Consider the following 24,156-nt stretch of genomic DNA (forward strand, 5'->3'; position numbering starts at 1 on the left):
CAGAAGTTCTAAGGAGAATGTAAGATGGTAAACGACTGGCTACCTTAGACTGAGTGGTCGGCGAAGGCCTCTCTGAGGAGGTACAGAGCTGAGAGTGAATGAGAGGAGCCAAGCTTTAAGACACGGGAGAATCCCAGGTGTCCACCAACAGATGAATGGATACAGAAGATGTGGTGCATATACACACAATGGAATATTACTCAGGCATAAAAAAGAATGAAATCCTGCCATTTGCAACAATGTGGACGCACCTAGTGAGTATTATGCTTAGTGAAATAAGTCAGAGAAAGACCAAATACTGTATGTTATCACGTACATGTGGAATCTAAAAAATAAAACAAATGAATGCATATAACAATACAGAAACAGACTCACAGATACAGAGAGCAAACCAGTAGTTACCAGCAGGGAGAGGGAAAGAGGGGAGGGGCAAGATAGGGGTAGGGGATTGAAAGACACAAACTACTATATGTATAAAATACATAAGCAACAAGGATATATTGTACAGCACAGGGAAATATTACCATTATTTTGTAATAACTTTAAATGGAGTATAATTTATAAAATATTGAATCACTACACTATACACTTGAAACTAATGTAATATTGTAAATCAACTATACCTCAATTAAAAAAAAGTAGGAGCCAATTTTGTTGATGGCTGGGGAGGCGTTTCAGGTAGAGGGAACAGCCAGTGTACATGCTCTAAAGCAGGAACAGGCTTGGTGTGTTCAAGAAACATACCAAGATTGGGGACCAGCCAGGAGACCAGTTACAACAGTCCAATCAGGAAACCACCAAGGCTTCGACTAGAGTGGGACCCGTGGCAGGAGACAGCAGTGGGTGCGTTTGGGGCACAGCCGGAGGCAGTCACAGGACTCACTAATGATGGGCAGTGATGAGGGAAAGAGGAAATCAAGGCTAACGCCAGAGTTTGGGTTCAAGCAGAAATGGGTGCACGATGATGTCATTTTCTGAGACGGGAAGGCTGGCAGAAGAGCAGGCTTGGGGCAGGCAGCAGGAGCTCTTCTTGCCATGCTTACTCTGAGATGCCCATCAGACAGCCACGTGGATACGCCAAGTAGCTGTGTACGTGGATGCAGAGTTTCCGGAAAAGCGAGGCCTGGAGATTTTGATTTCAGAGTCACTGGTGCATAAACAGTTTAGGGAGCCGTTGGACTGGATGAGATCACCCAGGGAAACGCATGGCTGGAGAAGAGGGGAAGGCTCTGTGTCTGATGCTCTAACATTTAGTGGTCACGGAGAGGAAGAGAACTCACAGGAGAGACTCCAGTCATGGCCAGTGAGGTGAGGGAAAGCGGGCAAGCACACGCCATGGAATCCAAGAGAAGAGAGTGTTTCAAGAAGGAGGGCACGTGGGCTGCTGCTGAGAGCACGGAGAGAAGCCAGAGGGTCGCGCTCTAGACACAGCTCTAGAGAGTTCCGTGTTGACTTTGACAACCTTTGTAAAGGTTTACCAAATGAGCTAAAAAGAAAAACAGCTTATCTCTGTACCAGAGAAACTCTTAAGTAAGGCGTCTCGTTTGTTCCCTGCCCCCAGTACTTCTGCATAAAATTCTCTTGTTAATCCAAGCCCTTTGTGGTCGTGTCACAGTGACGGCCTGCCTGCCTTGAAATTTGCCAATGTGACTGGTAATCCACAGAACGCCTGCTGGGGCTGCTGGGGCTGACTCAGGACCGGGCTGATCTCATCGTCTCCTACTGCAGGCTCCACAACTGAGAGCAGCGCTGCATGGGGCGTGGCGGCCATCTGGGGGTGCAAGACTTTGTGGGGATGGATCCTCTTCTGCATTGTGGGCAGCTTTGCCTGTGGCTGGAGCTGAAGGTAGTGCTCCAAAGCCATCACACTTTTCCAAATACCTGGTGGGTCACAGTAGCCACCCAGATGAGGGACCCTGGTATAAGGACCAAGACAGCCTTAACGTTCCCCTCGGACTGAGCAAATTTTGACAGGTTTCTTCTGACCCTAGATCCTTGACTCCCCTATTCTTAAAGCATTTCCTTAAATTCTTTCTCTGCTCCTTTGAGATATTTATCTTTTAAAAAGCCTTTTGCCAGTTGTAAAATGGCCCTTTTCCAGCTGTAAAACTGGAATGTCTTTCTCAAGGACCTGGGGGCATCTTTTTGGAACATAAACATTCAGGGAGCTGCTGCCTCTACACCCCAGTTCTGGGGAGGGTAGGAGCCTAACTTCCTCAGGGCAGGCAACTTGCTCCAAGTTGTAAAAGGGACAACAATTTTTCTTGCCCTTTCCTTCAGCAGAGCTGAGCTCACCCCAAGCTCTGGCCTCTCTCCCATCCTGCAGTAGCCTTGAATGAAGTCTTCCTTTCTTGTTTAACTTTGGTGCAATTTTTGTTTGGACAAGACAAATGGTTAAGTCTCTGGACTCAGACTGGGATCAAGTCCCACCTCTTGTCTCTTACTAGCTGCCTGACCTTGGGCTGTTAACTAATCTTTAGCTTTAGTTTCTTCACTGTGAAAAGAAAATGGGAATCGGTAACTACATACTTTATAAGGTTCTCGTGTGGATTAAACGAGATAAATAAAAGCACATGAAGCGCGTGGCCTTGAAGTATCACCCAGGACATCTCAGCCAGCACGTATGTTGCTATTGACTCAGGTTTGCGGGAAATGGGAAAAAACAACAGATTTCCTGTGTTCTAATTCCTGCAATTCAAATTGTATATTTTTTATCTTAAACTTTTCAGATACCAGAAAGAGCCATTTTATTCATGCCCGGATTGACGTGAATCCCATTTTTCTCCCTTGCCTACAAAGGTCCATTTTCTCTTTACTCCCTCCAGGACCTGGCATTTCAGATGGCCACAGGATTATCCACTCATGAGTCTGGAATACTGAGGGTGTGAGGGGCAGCTGACTAAACGAGCTACACCATCGAGTCTGGGGAGGTGGGCAGCTGTCTGGGGCTGCTCGCCAAGCGTAGCCCGGAGAATGGTCATAGCGCTCTAGTCCCCATTCGCTTATGAGTCCATCTAACAAACCTCAACTCTGCCATAAACTCAGGTTGCCACACAGGAGGAAATCTGCCTGATAGACAAACTGTTTGGCACAGGAAGAAACGCTGCAGGCTCCCTGCTCCCACGAGCCCTCCTGAAGACAGCACTTCCCCCGTGGAATCTCCCACCGGGCCTCCCGGGCAGCACAGAGGATCCTGAAGGAGTGAGGATGAGTAAGCCTCTGCCGGGTGACATCTTGCACAGAAGGGTTGGCCTCCTTGAACTTCCAGAGAGATTTCAGAAGAGCTCAGGGCCAAGTGAGTTGAGCCTGGACATCTGTCATAGTTAAGGGGACCTAACCTTCTTGCTCAAGGAGCCACTGAGGAGCTTGACTTCCCCCTGAAGCTTCCCGAAGCAGCCTCCAGCCCTCTGGAAACGCTGGCCTCCTCCTTAAACTACTGCTGAACACAGTGACACACTCTGGCCTGTGTTGATTTTGCTGCACGTAAACCCCTGCACTGGCCCCCCGCCCTGACAAGCCCGCTCACCTCTCCCCGATGGCTCATGCTGCCCCTGCCCTGGGCTGGCCGCCGGCCTGCAGGTTGAGGCCCCCCAGACCTCTGCTTCCTGCCAGCCCGGCCACTGCTGCTTCGGCGGCCAGGACTCCGAACTCGCTGGCATGTCTCTGTGCCAAAGAGGGCCCCGGCTCAACGCACCCTGCTGCTGCTCGTGCTGAGTCATGCCCTTGAGCGTGTCTGCTCTTCTCCACCCCGTGAGAGAAATCTGGCCCGTGGCTTCCACGGAAGATGCTCTTGGGCTGCTGAGGCTGCAGACCACCGTGTGGTTCACATACCTCTGCCAGGCCATCCCGGGAGCTCATCTAATGCTATTTGCTCATGTTGGAGCAAAGACATGAGGCATGAGAAAGCCTCCAGTGCTTTTCAGACAAATACCAGCAACTGCTGTTTCTTCCCAGGTCAGTTTTCATTTTAAAATTTAAATGAATTGTTACTTTTTGACTAAACCAGAATCATAGCTGGATTCTCGTAACTTCCAAAAGACCTGTGTTAGCCCTCTTTTCATGACACCTTCTAATTATATATATATACACACATCTTTATTGGAGTAGAATTGCTTTACAGTGTTGTGTTACTTTCTGCTGTATAACAAAGTGAATCAGCTATACGTATACATATATCCCCATATCTCCTCCCTCTTGCATCTCCCTCTCACCCTCCCTATCCCACCCATCTAGGTGGTTACAAAGCACCGAGCTGACCTCCCTGTGCTATGCGGCTGCTTCCCACTAGCTATCCATTTTACATTTGGTAGTGTATATATGTCCACACCACTCTCTCACTTCTTCTCAGCATCCCCTTCCCCCTCCCTGTGTCCTCAAGTCCATTCTCTGCGTCTGTGTCTTTATTCCTGTCCTGCCCCTAGGTTCTTCATAACCATATATATAAATATATAGATATATATTTAGGTTCCATATATATGTGTTAGCATACGGTATTTGTTTTTCTCTTTCTGACTTACTTCACTCTGTATGACAGACTCTAGGTCCATCCAATTCACCACAAATAACTCAATTGCGTTTCTTTCTATGGCTGAGTAATATTCCGTTGTATATATGTGCCACATCTTCTTTATCCATTCATCTGTTGATGGACACTTAGGTTGCTTCCATGTCCCGGCTATTGTAAATAGAGCTGCAGTGAACATTTTGGTACATGACTCTTTTTGAATTATGTTTTTCTCAGGGTATATGCCCAGTAGTGGGATTGCTGGGTCATATGGTAGTTCTATTCTTAGTTTTTTAAGGAACCTCCATACTGTTCTCCATAGTGCCTGCATTCCTACCAACAGTGCAAGAGGTTTCCCTTTTCTCCACACCTTCTCCAGCATTTATTGTTTGTAGATTTTTTGATGATGGCCACTCTGACTAGTGTGAGGTGATATCTCATTGTAGTTTTGATTTGCATTTCTCTAATGATTAGTGATGTTGAGCATCCTTTCATGCGTTTGTTGGCCATCTGTATATCTTCTTTGGAGAAATGTCTATTTAGTTCTTCTACCCATTTTGGGATTAGGTTGTTTGTTTTTTTGATATTGAGCTGCATGAGCTGCTTGTATATTTTGGAGATTAATCCTTTGTCAGTTGCTTTGTTTGCAAATATTTTCTGAGGGTTGTCTTTCCGTCGTTTATGGTTTCCTGTGCCAAAGATTTTAAGTTTCATTAGGTCCCATTTGTTTATTTTTGTTTTTATTTCCATTTCTCTAGGAGGTGGGTCAAAAAAGGATCTTGCTGTGATTTATGTCATAGAGTGTTCTGCCTATGTTTTCCTCTAAGAGTTTTATAGTGTCTGGCCTTATATTTAGGTCTTTAATCTATTTTGAGTTTATTTTAGTGGATGGTGTTAGGGAGTGTTCTAATTTCATTCTTTTACATGTAGCTGCCCAGTTTTCCCAGCAACACTTACTGAAGAGGCTGTCATTCCTCCATTCTATATTCTTGCCTCCTTTATCAAAGATAAGGTGACCATATGTGCGTGAGTTTATCTCTGGGCTTTCTATCCTGTTCCATTGATCTCTATTTCTGTTTTTGTGCCAGTACCATACTGTCTTGATTACTGTAGCTTTGTAGTATATTCCGAAGTCTGGGAGCCTGATTCCTCCAGCTCCATTTTCCTTTCTCTAGACTGCTTAGGCTATTCAGGGTCTTTTGTGTTTCCATACAAATTGTGAAATTTTTTATTCTAGTTCTGTGAAAAGTGCCATTGGTAGTTTGAAAGGGATTGCATTGAATCTGCAGATTGCTTTGGGTAGTAGAGTCATTTTCACAATGTTGATTCCTCCAATCCAAGAACATGGTATATTTCTCCAACTGTTTGTAGCATCTTTAATTTCTTTCATCAGTGTCTTACAGTTTTCTGCATACAGGTGTTTTGTCTCCTTAGGTAGGTTTATCCCTAGATATTTTATTCTTTTTGCTGCAATGGTAAATGGGAGTGTTTCCTTAATTTCCCTTTCAGATTTTTCATCATTTGTGTATAGGAATGCAAGAGATTTCTGTGCCTTAATTTTGTATCCTGCTACTTTACCAAATTCATTGATTAGCTCTAGTAGTTTTCTGGTAGAATCTTTAGGATTCTCTATGTATAGTATCATGTCATCTGCAAACAGTGACAGTTTTACTTTTTCTCTTCTGATTTGGATTTCTTTAATTTCTTTTTCTTCTCTGATTGCTGTGTCTAAAACTTCCAAAACTATGTTAAATAACGGTGGTGAGAGTGGGCCACCTTGTCTTGTTCCTGATCTTAGAGGAAATGGTTTCAGTTTTTCACCATTGAGAATGATGTTGGCTGTAGGTTTGTCATATATGGGCTTTATAATGTTGAGCTAAGTTCCCTCTGTGCCTACTTTCTGGAGGGTTTTTAATCATAATTTGGTGTGGAATTTTGTTGAAAGCTTTATCTGCATCTATTGAGATGATAGTATGATTTTTATCCTTCATTTTGTTAATATGGCATATCACATTGATTGATTTGCGTATATTGAAGAATCCTTGCATTCCTGGGATAAACCGTACTTGATCATGGTGTATGATCCTTTTAATGTACTGTTGGATTCTGTTTGCTAGTATTTTGTTAAGCATTTTTGCATCTATGTTCATCATATTGGCCTGTAGTTTTCCTTTTTTGTGATATCTTTGTCTGGTTTTGGTATCAGGGTGATGGTGGCCTCAGAATGAGTTTGGGAGTGTTCCTCCCTCTGCTATATTTTGGAAGAGTTTGAGAAGGATAGGTGTTAGTTCTCTAAATATTTGATAGAATTCGCCTGTTAAGCCATCTGGTCCTGGGCTTTTGTTTGTTGGAGGATTTTTAATCAGTTTCAATTTCAGTGCTTGTGATTGGTCTGTTCATATTTTCTATTTTTTCCTGGTTCAGTCTCGGAAGGTTGTGCTTTTCTAAGAATTTGTCCATTTCTTCCAGGTTGTCCATTTTATTGGCATAGAGTTGCTTGTAGTAATCTCTCATGATCCTTTGTATTTCTGCAGTGTCAGTTACTTCTCCTTTTTCATTTCTAATTCTAACTGATTTGAGTCTTCTCCCTTTTTTTCTTGATGAGTCTGGCTAATGGTTTATCAATTTTGTTTATCTTCTCAAATAACCGGCTTTTAGTTTTATTGATCTTTGCTATTGTTTTCTTTGTTTCTATTTCATTTATTTCTGATCTGATCTTTATGATTTCCTTCCTTCTGCTAACTTTGGGGTTTTTTTGGTTCTTCTTTCTCTAATTGCTTTAGGTGTAAGGTTAGGTTGTTTATTTGAGATGTTTCTTGTTTCTTGAGGTAGGATTGTATTGCTATAAACTTCCCTCTTAGAACTGCTTTTGCTGCATCCTATAGGTTTTGGGTCATCAAGTTTTCATTGTCATTTGTTTCTAGGTATTTTTTGATTTCCTCTTTGATTTCTTCAGTGATCTCTTGGTTATTTAGTACTGTATTGTCTAGCCTCCATGTGTTTGTATTTTTTACAGTTTTTTTCCATAATTGATATCTAGTCTCATAACGTTGTGGTCAGAAAATATACTTGATAGGATTTCAATTTTCTTGAATTTACCAAGGCTTGATTTGTGTCCCAAGATATGGTCTATGCTGGAGAATGTTCCATGAGCACTTGAGAATAAAGTGTATTCTGTTGTTTTTGGATGGAATGTCCTATAAATATCAACTAAGTCCATATTGTTTCATGTGTCATTTAAAGCTTGTGTTTCGTTATTTTCATTTTGCATGATCTGTCCATTGGTGAAAGTGGGGTGTTAAAGTCCCCTACTATGATTGTGTTACTTTCGATTTCCCCTTTTATGGCTGTTAGCATTTGCCTTATGTATTGAGATGCTCCTATGTTGGGTGCATAAATATTTACAATTGTTGTATCTTCTTGGATTGATCCCTTGGTCATTATGTAGTGCCCTTCTTTGTCTCTTGTAACAGTCTTTATTTTAAAGTCTATTTTGTCTGATATGAGAATTGCTACTCCAGCTTTCTTTTGATTTCTATTTGCATGGAATATCTCTTTCCATCCCCTCACTTTCAGTCTGTATGTGTCCCTAGGTCTGAAGTGGGTTTCTTGTAGACAGCATATATATGGGTCTTGTTTTTGTATCCATTCAGCCAGTCTATGTCTTTTGGCTGGGGCATTTAATCCATTTACATTTACGGTAATTATCGATATGTATATTCCTATTACCATTTTCTTAATTGTTTTCGCTTTGTTATTGTAGGTCTTTTCCTTCTCTTGTGTTTCCTACCTGGAGAAGTTCCTTTAGCATTTGTTGTAAAGCTGGTTTGGTGGTGCTGAATTCTCTTCGCTTTTGCTTGTCTGTAAAGATTTTGATTTCTCCGTCGAATCTGAATGAGATCCTTGCTGGGTAGAGTAATTTTGGTTGTAGGTTTTTCCCTTTCATCACTTTAAATATGTCCTACCACTGCCTTCTGGCTTGTAGAGCTTCTGCTACAAGATCAGCTGTTAACCTTATGGGGACTCCCTTGTATGTTATTTGTCACTTTTCCCTTGCTGCTTTTAATATTTTTTCTTTGTATTTATTTTTTGATAGTTTGATTAATATGTGTCTTGGCGTGTTTCTCCTTGAATTTATCCTGTATGGGACTCTCTGTGCTTCCTGGACTTGATTGACTATTTCCTTTCCCATATTAGGGAAATTTTCAACTATCATCTCTTCAAATATTTTCTCAGACCCTTTCTTTTTCTCTTCTTCTTCTGGGACACCTATAATTCGAATGTTGGTGCATTTAATGTTGTCCCAGAGGTCTCTGGGACTGTCCTCAATGCTTTTCATTCTTTTTTCTTTATTCTGCTCTGTGGTAGTTATTTCCACTATTTTATCTTCCACGTCACTTATCCATTCTTCTGCCTCAGTTATTCTGCTATTGATTCCTTCTAGAGAATTTTTAATTTCATTTATTGTGTTGTTCATCATTGTTTATTTTCTCTTTAGTTCTTCTAGGTCCTTTTTAAACGTTTCTTGTATTTTCTCCATTCTATTTCCAAGATTTTGCATCATCTTTACTCTCATTATTCTGAATTCTTTTTCAGGTAGGTTGCCTATTCCTTCTTCATTTATTTGGTCTGGTGGGTTTTTTCCTTGCTCCTTCATCTGTTGCATATTTCTCTGTCTTCTCATTTTGTTTAACTTACTGTTTTGGGGGTCTCCTTTTCACAGGCTACAGGTTCACAGTTCCCGTTGTTTTTGGTGTCTGCCGCCAGTCGGTAAGGTTGGTTCAGGGGCTTGTGTAGGCTTTCTGGTAGAGGGGCCTGGTGCCTTTGTTCTGGTGGGTGGGGCTGGATCTTGTCTTTCTGGTTGGCAGGGCCACGTCCGTTGGTGTGTTTTGGGGTGTCTGTGAACTCACTATGATTTTAGGCAGCCTCTCTGCTAATGGGTGGGGTTTTGTTCCTGTCTTGTTAGTTGCTTGCCATGGGGTGTTCAGCACTGGAGCTTGCTGGCCGTTGAGAGGAGCTGGGTCTTAGCGTTGAGACAGAGATCTCTGGGAGAGCTCTTGCCGACTGATATTACATGGGGCCGGGTGGTCTCTGGTGGTCCAATGTCCTGAACTCGTCTCTCCCACTTCAGAGGCTCAGGCCTGACACTAGGCCGGGGCACTAAGACCCTGTCAGCCACATGGCTCTCTTGCTCTTCTTCTCCTTTGTTTTACTGTCATAGAAGGAACAGAGATTTTGGAGCCAGACAAATTCAAGTCTGAATCTCACATTCATCACTGCATGTAGTTGTATGGCATCAGGCAGTTTACTTAGGCTCTCTGAGCACAGTTTCTTCGTCTATGCCATGGAGACTCTACTGCTCCCCCAGCCCAGTTGTTGGGTAGATAAGTGTTATTGAAGGATGGAGCCTTATCTCCTCCCACTTCGCGGCGGGGGACTATCCAATGGAAAGGAGGCTCTACCTTCTAATTACATTTAACATGTAGAGGGAAGAGAACTGTATCCTCTGTTTTTCAGTGACTTTGGAAGAGGAGACAGGATCCTGGCCTTGCTAACGTAGGCAGCAGGGAGAGGGTGGCCTTCTGTAGAGTCCAAAGCCAAGAACGTCTTTTAGCTCTAGGTTGAGCTTTTAAGCCCTTCCTTCTCTAGAACCCGGATGGAACTCTCGGGCAGCTGTGCCCCAAGTCTCCGCTGTAAAAAGGGATGCTGGGTGGTGTTTTCAGAGGGATGCTCACTTCCTTTCTTGGTGAGAAAATTCCTGGGCCCTCGCTTGCTGCTCTGTGGCCACCATGGCAGGTGTGTGGAGTGACTGTGGAGTGACGTGGATGTCGAGGGCCATGTAGCACGTGACCTTTCCTTCAGGGCTGGTGGGGTGAAGTGATCCCATTTCAGGTCAGTATTTTGGGAAGGAGGAAACAAGCCAGTTAGAAGTGAGTTCTGTAGGGAAGTGAGTTCTGTAGGAGAGGGTGAATATTACATGGAGCAAGAAGAAAGCTAAGGGAATAAAAGGTAAAGGAAAAGGTAGAGAAATACCTCCTATTTAATGAGTACTGGCTCTGTGCCAGATACTATATGGAGCACTTAGCATGGACTAGCTCATCTCCTCCTGAGACATAGGAACTGTATTCCTACTTGACAGATATATTAGGTAACTTGTCAGTGGTCCCTCAGATGCTAAGTGGCAGAGGTGGGATTCAAGCCCATGGTGTTATGGGTAATCACTTGGCAACTCAGAACTTTTCAAACCACTTCTAAACACACAATCCTAAATGGCTGAAGTTGGAAGAAAGTTTGGAGACCAACTAATCCAATTCCTTTATTTGATGAAAAAAGAGACTCAAAGAGGAAAAGTGGTAACACTTGTTATTAGAGCTGAATTGAGAACAATTTCCCGGTTGCCTGAATCCCTATCGAATAGTCTTGGGATAACTGGCTCCAGGACTTCAGAGCTGTTGAATTTGTTGTTTTCTGGAAACAAGCCCCTCCCCAATTCCCCTGGGGTAGACTTCTATTGCAGACCAATATTTCTCATACTGTCTCAAATAGCTTGTGTCCGGGAGATGTGCCTCACGCCCACATCTCAGATAACAGGAAATTAGAAAGTGGCACAGGAGACTTACTCTTTTTCATCAAGTGAAAGGAAGCTGCTGACTCATCATATCAGCCCACTGTTCTGAAACTTTTCTCTCTCCAAAGTCAACAGTGGTTTCATAATTACTAAATTGAAAGAACATTTTCTTAGCTCTATTTTACACATGGGACTTGATATTATTTGTCAATGATAAGCAGTTTCATGAAACTCTCTCCTCCTGTGACAGCCTGTCTCCTGGTTTTTCCTTGCTTGTTCTTTTCATTCCTCTTCATTCTTCTTCCTGAGATGCTACTCTTCCTGCCTCTCCCTTAGATTTAAGTGTTCTGTCAGACTCTGACCACAGCCCTCTCCTCTTCTCTTTTATTAAGCTGTTCCCAGGTCATCTTGTTTACATGAGTCAAAATTCTTTCCAAGACCATAATAAATGCCTCCCCCTACCCTTTTTCATGTTACAGCTTTACTTGGTCTCTAAGACTCTTGGAGACCACTGCAGTCAGTAGACAGAAAGGGATAAAAGTAAAATTGGATCTCTGCATCCAGGGAGATCTCAGAAAAGTGAGAAATTGGGTCAGTTAGGGTCACCTGTCATAATGAAAACCAAGTAGAATCTAACCAGCATGCCTGGGAGAACAGGATTTAGGAGGAAACTTGTCCTAGGTGATCTGGGTAAGATGTGTTGATAAAGGAGAATTTGTTCACAGCTTTTGGCAGGAATCAGTGGACCTGATGTTTTATAAAAATAATTAAAAAGTCTACAAATAAATGCTGTAGAGGCTGTGGAGAAAAGGGAACCCTCCTACACTGTAGGTGGGAATGTAAATTAGTACAGCCACCATGGAGAACAGTATGGAGGTTTCTCAAAAGACTAAAAATAGAGTTGCTATACAATCCAGCAATCCCACTCCTGGACATATATCGGGACAAAACTATAATTCAAAAAGATACATGCAGGACTTCCCTGGTGGCACAGTGGTTAAGAATCCGCCCGCCAATGCAGGGGACATGGGTTCGAGCCCTGGTCCGGGAAGATCCCACATGCGGGGGAGCGACTAAGCCTGTGTGCCACAACTACTGAGCCTGCGCTCTAGGGTCCATGAGCCACAACTACTGAGCCCATGCACCACAACTACGGAAGCCTGCACCTAGAGCCCGTGCTCTGCAACAAGAGAAGCCACCACAATGAGAAGCCTGCACACCGCAATGAAGAGTAGCCCTTGCTCGCCGCAACTAGAGAAAGCCTGCGTGCAGCAATGAAGACCCAACACAGCCAAAAAAAAAGATACATGCACCCCTATGTTCAGCACTATTTACAACAGCCTTGACAGGGAAGCAACCTAAATGTCCAGCAACAGATGAATGGATAAAGAAGATGTGGAATACATATACCATGGAATATTACTCAGCCATAAAAAAGAATGAAATAGTGCCATTTGTGGCTACATGGATGGACCTAGAGATTATCATACTAAGCAAAGTAGGTCAGAAAGAGAAAGACAAATACTGTATGGTATCACTTATATGTGGAATCTAAAATATGGCACAAATGCACTTATCTATGAAACAGAAACAGACTCACAGACATAGAGAACAGACTTGTGGTTGTCAAGGGGGCAGGGGGTGGGGGAGGGTTGGTTTGGGAGTTTGGGATTAGCAGATGCAAACTATTATATATAGAATGGATAAACAACAAGGTCCTTCTGTATAGCACAGGGAACTATATTCAATATCCTGTGATAAACCATAATGGAAAAGAATATGGAAAAGAATATATATATGTATAACTGACTCACTTTGCTGTGCACCAGGAAAACAACATTGTAAATCAACTGTACTTCAATAAAAAAGTAACTTAAAAATAATGTGTAATTTTGAGAACTATAACTTGAGGGGAGGATTTGGAAGGGACTGAGCTCTGGTTGGGTTGGAGCAGTCAGTACTTCCTTCAAAATCTGTAACTTTCATGGCCCCTGGCTGACGTGGCTTGCTATCAAGTCAGTCTCACTTCCAAAGGTAACCGACTACGTTAACAATTTGCCCACATTTCACCAAAGGAGTGGACGTCAAATTTTACCTGTCTTTTCGTGACTGTCTAATGTTCTTAAAACATCCTGCCATAATTATGAAAGACACCATCGGGACTCTGACCTCCAGTGGGTGGAGCCCAGGTGGAAGGTCATGTCTGCTTTTGCTGGGTCTGAGACCAATTAACCCACACACACCTAGAGGGGAGGTCTAAGGTGGCAAGACAGCCACCAAGTCCTTCAAACTTGCTTTCTTTTCATTCAACAGAAGAAAAATAGCTAATTTCCTAAAATATTAGTATTCTGGAAGACGAAAGTTAAAATCTCACAAGCCATGGAAACGAGTATTGATTGAAAGTAATGTTAGGTTCAGCTAGGACATGTCATAAGCAAAGACCGGAATGTGGGGCTAGATCCACTTCTCGCAAAGGATACTTTACTTTTTGCTCTTTTTCAATTTCTTCTCAGTGTTGATCTCTTTCCTCTGTGGAAAGATGTTACGTAAGGAGAAGTCTAAGTCTTTCTCTGCCTAGAACCTTGAGGCTAGGTAGAGAAAGGAGTGGATTTCTACTTATCATTTCAAGCAACCCTGAACTTAGGGAGCCCATCCCTTCTCCTCCCTCCCTCCCTCCCTCCCTCCCTCCCTCCCTCCCCTACTTCCATCCTTCCTTTTGCACATTTACAAGTGCTCTAAATCATTAAGGAAATTTATGCAGTTCTAAAACCATAAGCCCAAAACTGCATAGATCAGAGACCTCAGAGATGTCCTAGCCCACCCTCTCATTTTGTAGATGAGGATTGTGGGCTCCAGAACACAGAGAGTAGGGACTTCCCTGGTGGTCCAGTGGTTAAGACTCTGCACTTCCAACGCAGGAGACACGGGTTCAATCCCTTGTCGGGGAGCTAAGATCTCACGTGTCGTGCAATGTGGCCAAAAAGAAAACACAACAGAAAGCGGAGGGTAGAACCAGATTTAGGGTTCCTGGGTCCTCTTCCTTGTTCCATTCTGTTTCAGATGAGACCACAAGAGGCAAAAACACTTACTTTTGGAAAAATCTCTATCAGAATCCTACGTAGGCAGTTTTATTTTTTCCCAAGGTAGAAGTTGTTTCAAGCAACAGAGAAGTCACTCTTGCTGTCCCATCACTCACCGACAAACAGCTGGCTGTAGAGCTCCAGGCGGGTGTGGCCTTCCGTTGGGGCCTTGCGGGTCTGCTGGGGCAGCCTGTCCACCTGCAGGCTGGCCTGCTTGACATTCCTCTCCGCGGTGACCCGGTGCCACTGGTCATCGTTGAGAGGCGAGGGTGACCTCACCACAATCTCCACTGGCCCGTTTCCGACATCAAATGAAAAGGACACTTCCGTGGCAGCTAGAGGAGCACAAAGCATGAAAGGCACGTGAGTACTTCCCTCCCAGATGCCAAACAGTGGTGAATTCTAGAGGTAAAACCAAGCACGGAGAGAAAAGAAATCTAAGCTAGTCACTTGCTACAAAGGTCCAAGGTGAAATCCTTTAAGGAGGGATAAAACATGAACCCATTGTTAACCATTAATAACCAGGGGAAGGAAAATAAACTTGGATTGGGGGTCAGGTATACATTGGTTTATTTTATCAGGAAGTTACCATCATTGACTCTTTCCAGATAAGGAACTGAAGGCTGGCGCACTTAAGCACATGTCGAGCACCTTAGATTGAGTGAGTAGTGGAGTCAGGATGGGAACCAGGCTTCTCAGGTTTCAGAGCCTGAGACCTTTTGGCTCTACACACACCCTGACTCTTCAGTAGCTCTTAGGGCGTGACCTGTAGCTCTGGCTGCACCAAGCGTCACCTGGGAGCTTTACGAAACACACCAGCTCCGCCCCCAGGGATTCCCACTCAGCTAGGTAGGCACTGGTAGTTTTTAAAAGCTTCCTGGAAAATATTAATATATAGCTAGAGTTGAGAGCTACTGCTTTGCGGGCATTCACAAAACTTTATTTCCTTGATCTAATCCTTAAGGTTCCTATGGAAAGTCAGGGAGCTGTGAATTGTGCATGCAATGAGGATGACCCACATCTCTCCCGGACCTCTGGGGCTGGGCAAAGGGCAGCTCCAGAGTCCTGCAGAAAAAACCCTTTCTTGAACCATTTGTTGCACACCTTGGATGTTCGCCATCTGGGATGTCAGGTCCTTCTCATAACCTACCCTCCAGCACTAATCACAAATCATTCTTCTTCTTCTTCTTTTTTTTTTTTTTTTTTATAGATCTGCTCCCAATCAAACTCCTTTAATAAATCACCTTTCAACAATGGAAAAATGGACTAGGAGGTTGCTTTGGTAACTCCAATTGTCAGTAGCTTTCTCACAACACATTTTAGGTTTCAAGTTCTTCAGTGACTACCTAGTGCTTTATAAATATGTTTTTTTAAGTGTATATTTTTCCTGCGATTGGCAGGCGAGGTAGTGGCATGCGGGTCCCAGCTCCTTAGCTTGGTGAATTCTTTTGACAGGAAAGATGAGGCGCACCACTGGATCTTCTAACTTTGCTTATAAAGAGATTCAGCTCCTCTATCTATCAATGAGCCTCTGACTAATCTCCAAGCAGTTTAATTAACTATCTGTCATTTTTTCCCCCAGGCTAATGAAAAATTCAGCTTCTCTGGACTGGTACCACTTTGAAATGATGTTGCAAGCAATCAAACTTCTGATTTAAAAACCGCAGTGGGCCAGATTCTCTCAAGACCTAGACTGTTCCCCACCTCTGGGCCAGGCCCCTCTGAAAGCTGCATTAACTTTATTGAACTCCAGGGACATTAGACGCAGAACTCAATTTCATCAACCTAGTTGTACCAAGGAATTTGGTTCCTTTATGTCGTTAGAAAGGGAACTTTAATTTTAACACCTGTGGTGACGCCACACGTGCTCTGGTGAAATTTCTTCTCTAAATTGGGAGCTCCTGCCTTCCAGGGTCACTGTGACCTGATAGAGGCCAGTGACCTTCACCAAGGTTTCTGCAGAAGTATGATCAGAATATGGGTCGACGATCATACGACTCATGAACTGAATGACCTTTCCCTGAATTTCTGGCATGGTCAATGGGGAAAACGTAACCTCGGTTTTTAAGATTGAATTTGTTCTGTTCTTGCAGTGCTGTGTCTTAGCAGATGCATTTTAAAATGTAAGTTATCAGAATAGCCAGAGAACAAGACTTCCTGAGCTAAGAAGGAAAGTCGGTTTTGCTTCAAAGGCATCAACAGCCATCAGGGAAATACGATTTAGGGATAAATTGAGTTTAACTCTAAAATTTGACTCAGAGGGATGAATGCTCCTCTAATTTCCTCTCTTCCTGCTCTAACGAATTTTTGTTCAGGTCTTTTTTTGCGGTACGCGGACCTCTCACTGTTGTGGCCTCTCCCGTTGCAGAGCACAGGCTCCGGACGCGCAGGCTCAGCGGCCATGGCTCACGGGCCCAGCCACTCCGCGGCATGTGGGATCCTCCCGGACCGGGGCACGAACCCGCGTCCCCTGCATCAGCAGGCGGACTCTCAACCACTATGCCACCAGGGAAGCCCCTGTTCAGGTCTGAGGACCAGCAGTTACCAGGAAATATCCATACTTCCTTCTCTGCTTGTCGCACTAGATCCCCTGTTCCTTAACATCAACACTTCCCCCTAGAGGAGGAAAGAAGGTCTCGAGGACCTGCTGGAGCTCAGTCCTCTCCCCAGCTGGGTGCAGGAAGAGGGACTCAAGGCCGAGGGCCCCCGAGAGCAGAATCCTCCTCCAAGAGGCTCCACCCAGGCTCTGTTGAAGTAATGTCCACAATTTCAGCCCATCCCACTTCCCTTCTGGTGCTTCCTGAGGCCCCGCCTGAGAGTGAGGGAAGGGGTTCCTTTTTCCCATTTATTCTATGTCAGCTTCCCTGACATTGCCTTTGAGAAATCCCGTCTCCCAGCCAAACGGCAAGTGTGTTTTAAAAGCTTCTGAAGTTCAGTTTGTGGATGATTTCTCTCCGTTTCTGGGTGAGAGGAGCTGACATTTTAAAAGAGCTAATTACAGAGAGAGTCAGCAAGCGAATGAAAGGGAGGCAGAGTAAAAGACACGAGAGCCAGCGACACCATCCTCTTAATGTGTGTCTCCAGGAGACTGAAGTGTTGCCCTGTTTCTGACTGTAGAAAAGGAATTTCTGACATATCGACACTATTCTTATTTTCAGAAATAAGTATTTAAAGATTGGATGTTTCTAGCATGGCTCATTAGAAAGAACACGGTAGCACACACGAATGGCTGCCTTTCTCTTAGTGTCAGGAACTGGGAAGCATCTTTCTTGCAAACTCACAAGTTAGCCTGCCATCGTTTTGTAGATGCTGGCAGAAGACAGGAGACTCGAGGGTCAGAGACAACGCACTGCGTTCTTCACGGTGCAGCAGGCGGCATGAGCGTCAGTCCTCCTTGGTTTCTTTGGTCCCCAGGGTCCCATGGGGGCCACGTGGAGCAGCTCAGGTGGATGCTGCCTATGCAGTGAGTTTGCATCACAGCCAAGGAGCCCTGACTTTAGGAAATCCCGAAGTTTCAAAAGGGCTGCTAGCAAACCTGCTTAACTTTTGTCCTGGGGAGAGACATTGGCTTTATTATCCTGGTCAGGAAACAAATCTACTCTCTGTTCTGGAGGAAGACATTCTATCCTCCGAGACTGTTTGCTATACACACATCCTTTAAAAGGTACGAACAAAGCTGACAGTGCCTCTTGTTTAGAAGACAAGCAGAAATGGGAGAGACCCATGGAGAATCCTGCCCGACAGCTAGACAATCCCCCACCCTTTTCCTTGTGAGCCGACCTGATTTTGCCCAGGAAACTATGTGCTTCCATACAACTTCATGCTTCAGGTATGGATGACCCTACCCCAGGCCCAGAGGGTGTATCTGGATTCATCTAAGTCAAACATGAGAATTCTGAGCTCTCTGCCAGCAACCCACTTAAGATGGGAGGTATCATTTCCTTCTGGCCAGTAAGACATGAGGGGGAGTCTTTGGAAGGAAAATTAATTAATTGGTAAGAGAAGAGACAGTCATCCCCTTTTGCTCCTTGGTCTTGGGAGGAGATGTGGTTTGTAGTGTTGGTGGAGTCAGACACACTGAGGAGAACAGGGAGGGAAATGGGATGAACCTGGGGCTTAGCTGACATTGTTCAGCCCCTGAATTATTCCTGGAGCCACTTCAAGACTTCTTATGTGAGATATCCCTTATTGCTAAAGCCATCTTCCTTGCAGCTAAAAGCATCTTAACTGATATAGAGAACAGTTTAGCAATCAGTATTTATGAGTTCTAGTCTTCACTTTGCTTTGTCACCTTTTGGGCTCTGTTTATTGGTGTCTGAAAGGAGGATTACATCTATAGTTTCACAAGAGTTTCTATGTCCAAAATGTGCCTGAAAACACTGATGAGCTCTAAGGTCCCTTCAAATGCGAACATTCTATGATCTAATTTCCAAGAGATTCTAAGAGAAACAATAAATGAAATAGAGCTGGTCTCACTAGTAGTGGTAGATATTGGATCACTACAGGGAGAAAAGAGAGATATTAGAAGAGAAATGCACAAGGTGGCATATGGGCATTAGAAACAAGCATGATGGCAGAGATTACTTTTGATCATATCTGGATCATGACTTCATTTGAGTGACAAAGCAATGAATGGGACAGAACCATGGGCAGCTCTGGATATATATATATATATATATATATATTTTTTTTTTTCCCCCTCCCCTCCTTCAAGTGTAATTCCAGCAGGTGGCACTATTCACTCTCATTCTAACCATGAGTTTTCGGAAACAAATCACTCCAGGCTTAATGTACTGAGAGACGAATTTAACAACTGACCAGAATAGTAGGCTTTTGGACTCTGGGTTTTCCCAGCAGGTGAGATAACATTCAGACATTAGACTCAAAGCATCAGTTGGAAGCAGCAGAAAAAATTGGCCATTCAACACAGAATAGGTAAAAACACAAGGGAAGGTACACAAAGTGAGCACACTGAGAAGACCAGCTAACACGGCTGCAGTTTTGATGATGATTTGTTTCTTTCATTCTACAGTGAAGTTCAAGGATGGATAGCTTCCAAAGGGCTATTCTGCACCAAATCTCATTTGATCCATACAACAAAACTGGTAATAGGCAGAGCAGATATTTTAGCCTCACTCTACGAGTGGGGAATGTTATGAATTTTCTGCTTTCTTTTTCATGAAGGAAGGGCTAAGTGTCCATTAGGAGACAAAAGAATTTAGACAACAGGAAAGGGTATGAGAAGACACAGGTAGGCTGAAAATGAGGTCATTATGGGGACCAGAGAGGTGAGAAACAGGAAGAAGAAGTAAAGAGACCACCTATGATACTGTCCAAGGCCAGGCGCTCCACTGCACACTGGGTGCCATCCCTTCTTATCTGTTCCAGGACGTCCCTCCAGCAATTCCCCCTCCCCTTCTACAGTATCTATAATTTGTCCTCTACTGAATCATTCCACGTGACCGTGTGAACCTACCTCTAATGCTAACCACCACCACCTCCACTACAAAATCCTTCTCTTGTCTTCACATCCCGTTTCTTTGCTCCCTGTTGTTGCAGATTCCTTGAAGGAGCTGCCTGTGTGCTCTGTGTCTGTTCCTCTCAGTCTTTCTGTAACGCCATCACCTTAAGGCTTTCTCTTTCACTACATTGTGAAACTGCTCTCGACTCAGCGCCTAAGCACTTACTGGTCCCTTTACCCAAATAACTCTACGGCTGCTTTTCTATCCCTCTGTACACAGCCCTCATATTAGAAATTCCTTTCCTAAACCTTCTATGTTAAACAGCAACCCCCCACCCCCTTTAGCTGCCTTTGCCCCTTTATCCTAATTTTTCTGGATCTACATAGCACGTATCGCCATCTAGCACAACATATATGTGCTCCTGGACTCATTAAAGCAGACGTATTTTCCATTTTGTTCAGTTTTTGTTCAGTGCCTAGAACAATGCTTGACACAGAGTAAGCACTCAACAATTTATGAATGAATGAATGAATGAATGAATGAATAGGAACACTCCTGCCATGGAGGCCAATTATCTAGATACTCTGAAAAAAGGAAATCCATGCATTTTCCTAATGCAAACCGTAACTTAAGACACAAGCATATATAAGGAATGCCAGCTTGTATTCTATAAGCATCTTCCCTGAGGGCATACAGTAACTTAATGTATATTCCTCAGTCTGGGAACTTGATACATGAGTCATGTCTGTTTGAAACAAACTGTGCCAAATGTTGTTCCCAAACCTATAACATTTGAGGAACAAAGACTTGTCCAAGATAAACCCAGTAGTGGAGCCAGAAGCAGAATTTTCTCCCATTTCTACATCTCATGCTATTTTCACTCTACTCTTGGGAACAAAGACCTTGAATCAAAATTACATTTCTCAAATTTTGGCCTGCATAAGAAAATGCTAAAGAAACATGCTTAAAATGCACATTTCAAGGCTCCTCTCACTCAGTAAGTTGGGGCAGGACTGTGGAGTTTGTATTTTGCTAATGCCAGGTGACTGATACAAGCGGTCCTGGAATACTATTTATTTTATTTTATTTTAACATCTTTATTGGAGTGTAATTGCTTTATAATGGTGTGTTAGTTTCAGCTTTATAACAAGGTGAATCAGTTATACATATACATATATCCCCATATCTCTTCCCTCTTGTGTCTCCCTCCCTCCCACCCTCCCTATCCCACCCCTCCAGGTGGTCACAAAGCCCCGAGCTCATCTCCCTGTGCTATGCGGCTGCTTCCCACTAGCTACCTACCTTACGTTTGGTAATGTACATATGTCCATGCCACTCTCTCACTTTGTCACAGCTCACCCTTCCCCCTCCCCATATCCTCAAGTCCATTCTCTAGTAGGTCTGTGTCTTTATTCCTGTCTTGCCCCTAGGCTCTTCATGACTATTTTTTTTTCATAGATTACAAATGCATGTGTTAGCATACGGTATTTGGTTTTCTCTTTCTGACTTACTTCACTCTGTATGACAGACTCTAGGTCCATCTACCTCACTACAAATAACTCAATTTCGTTTCTTTTTATGGCTGAGTAATATTCATTGTATATGTGTGCCACATCTTCTTTATCTATTCATCTGTTGATGGACACTTAGGTTGCTTCCATGTCCTGGCTATTGTAAACAGAGCTGCAATGAACATATTGGTACATGACTCTTTTTGAATTATGGTTTTCTCAGGGTATATGCCCAGTAGCAGGATTGCTGGGTCGTATGGTAGTTCTGTTTTTAGTTTTTTAAGGAACCTCCATCCATACTGTTCTCCATAGTGGCTGTATCAATTTACATGGAATACTACTTTAAACACTAGGGTTGCCAAGTTTCATTCTAGTAGGAAGGCCCTAGGAATCTTTTGCTTCCTTGTCGTCAAGAGATTTTCAAACTGTGTAGTGAAGAGTTTAACCTTTTCCAAGGAGGGGTCTGGACTTTGCCCTTGGCTTTGGGTAGATAATATCTAAAGCCTTGGAGTGTTATGCCGGGTTGGGGTGTCTCTGTGTGCCTGGGGGCCTTGGGTCATGCCAGGCAGTCTAACAATGTGATTTAGGGTAGAGGCTGGCCTTACCAGATAGTATTTGGGGTAGGAACCTCATCAAACAGTATTTGGGGTAGGGGCTGACCACTCCAGCTAGACCAATGATGTGATGTAGGGTAGGGGTTTGGCTCACACAGTTCAGTCCCTGGAGGGGCTGGAAACCAAGGTTGGCCACATGGGCAGTGGACCATTCCTAAATAAAGGAGTCTGAATAAAGACCCTGAACACTGAGGCTCAGGGGAGCTGCCCTGGTTGGCAGTACCCCATGCATACTGGCACAGTCAGTTCCGGGAAAGTAAGGTGTCCGTGACTCTATAGGAAGCGCACATCTGGGGGCTTGGTACCTGGGGCTTCTCCTGGTCTCTGCCCTCTGTGCTCTTCTCTTGTCTGATTCTAATCTGCATTCTTTCCTTGTCATAGCCATAACCACGAGTAGAGCAGCCTTTGATGAGCTCTGTGAGTCCTTTTAGAGAATCATTGAAAATGAGGGTTGTTTTGGGGGACCCTCAAAACAATTGTGTGAAATTTTGTGTGAGCTGTGGTCCTTCCAAGTTTGCAGCTGGTCTAATTCTCTGCAAAAATAATCACTTTGCTTTTGAGGCATGTAATCAAGTCCAACAGTGTTCAGACTGAAAGATGTACAAAAATGAAGTCCAACTTCCAAGCTCACCTTCACTGCCTAGGTAAGGAAATTGAGTCTGTAAGACGCTAACATCCAGTTATAACTAAGCATTGAGCTTCTGTTTTTCTAACTGTGCTGTACTGCTTTTCATATTATGCAGGACATTTTTTAAAAATCCTATTTTTCTCTACTATAGTCTTAGTTTGTGAGTATGGAAAGTTTTAGAGCCAATATGCATATTCACATCCAAAATCTCAGTGTTAAACACATCTGAAGATGAACATTGGCAAGGAGAAAATTTATTTGAAGTCTTTTGGAAGTTCTTCAAGGAAATGCCTGGAGCTTAACAATCAATGCTATGAACTCATTTTTAAATCTCTCGTATGTTGATAACCTCCTGAGTATGAGAAGTATTTCTCTTTATGTATTTTTGCCTTTAAGCTTTTTGTTATAGTTAAAAAAATAACTTCACAAACAAAGGCATCCACAGAGAAAAGGAAGCAAAAGGGAGTTACCACTGGCCACGAGAAAACAGAGCTGTCTTTAAAATGCAAAGCCTTTCTAATTTTAGTTTTCTCCATGCATTTAACTACCTTCTGAGAATAACTTCTTGAATATCAATGGACCTATATGATTCAAAAAGGAAAAAGACAACACGCTTCCCAAAAGGACATGTGACTTGAAACAGCACCTGTCCTCAGTAAGGGACATGCAGTCAGGGTTCAAATACCCCCATGTTTGGAATCAGTGGGGACTTGTGTGCTGGGCAGAGAGTGCCAGTTTGGAAGAATAAATGAAAGTCCCAGATGGTGACTGTGAGGACAGAGTATTTGTGATAAAAGGAAATGCTGAAGCTGCAGGAGAAAAACCTCGAAACTGGATGCCTAAGGATTCTCCTGAGATGGAGAGGAGACTGGACCGAGGAGGCAATGGATGTAGAAGCAGCTTCTCTCTTGACCAAGGTCAGGTTGTGCAGCAAAATGAAAAACACTCATTGGAGGACATGTGCTTGGTGGAGGACCGGGGTGATTTATGGGGCTGGTTTCAGGTGATGTTCGTTGAGATACCTGGCTGTGGAGAGTTCAAGGCGAATGGAGTGTGGGATTTGAGGGCCAAAGGAGGTAATACAACTGGGTGCTGAAACAGCTTGAATTGGAAAACAGCTCACAGGTGTTAGCATGGACCACGCTGAAGCTTACAAGGAGACAACATACCCGTCAATTAATTAATTGTAATTTATAAATGACTGAGCTATGGATGGCTATGCTTATGGGGACACACCATGAGTAAAAGCCAAAGACCCAAGGAGAAAAGGAAAAGCCTTTGGAAGGTGCATGCCTGCTGCTAGAGCTGTGAACACGCCTGTCAGAAGGAAAGCAGACTGTCTCCTGGCGGCCACAGACTGTTTCAGCCCAGACTACAGGTCATCCCCAGACACCGTTTCTTTCTCTCTGTTCTACAGCACATTGTTTCCTTTCTAGCAGATTCTTTCAATGCCAGCTTGGTATGACTTCAGACAAGACCTCTCTAATGAGGAAAGAAGTACCAAACGACAAGTCTATGTTCTACATGCTATGAACTCGGAATATAAAAACAGATTTATTCTGTTTTCCATTACAACACCAGATGCGCTTCAACTACAGTATTTGCAGTATCAGGCAGATAGTGGAGAAAAAGTGAAACCATGCCACGGGGTCGGCAGGGATGTTATCTAAATGGGAACGCAGAGAGAAATGAAAGGAGAGGAGAATCACTCTCTTTCTACATAACAACTTTCTTAAAGTGTGAAAGACCTGCAAAAGTTCCTTGGAATCTTTGCAAAAGATCTAAATTA

General features: G+C 43.6%; 1 protein-coding gene across 1 annotated transcript in view; it reads right to left on the reverse strand.

Moving 5' to 3' along the window:
* CNTNAP2 (contactin associated protein 2) overlaps positions 1 to 24,156 on the reverse strand; it is a gene marked incomplete at both ends in the record, with an annotated part of 2,009,686 nt that overhangs the window by 218,141 nt on the left and 1,767,389 nt on the right. Inside the window, one exon of the mRNA XM_082661728.1 lies at positions 14,269 to 14,487. Coding sequence (XP_082517854.1) covers positions 14,269 to 14,487 — 219 coding nt within the window. The remainder of the gene's footprint in view (positions 1 to 14,268; positions 14,488 to 24,156) is intronic.

The sequence above is a fragment of the Grampus griseus genome (genome assembly GCF_964374135.1).
Source record: "Grampus griseus genome assembly, chromosome: 9".
NCBI classification, from domain to species: domain Eukaryota; kingdom Metazoa; phylum Chordata; class Mammalia; order Artiodactyla; family Delphinidae; genus Grampus; species Grampus griseus.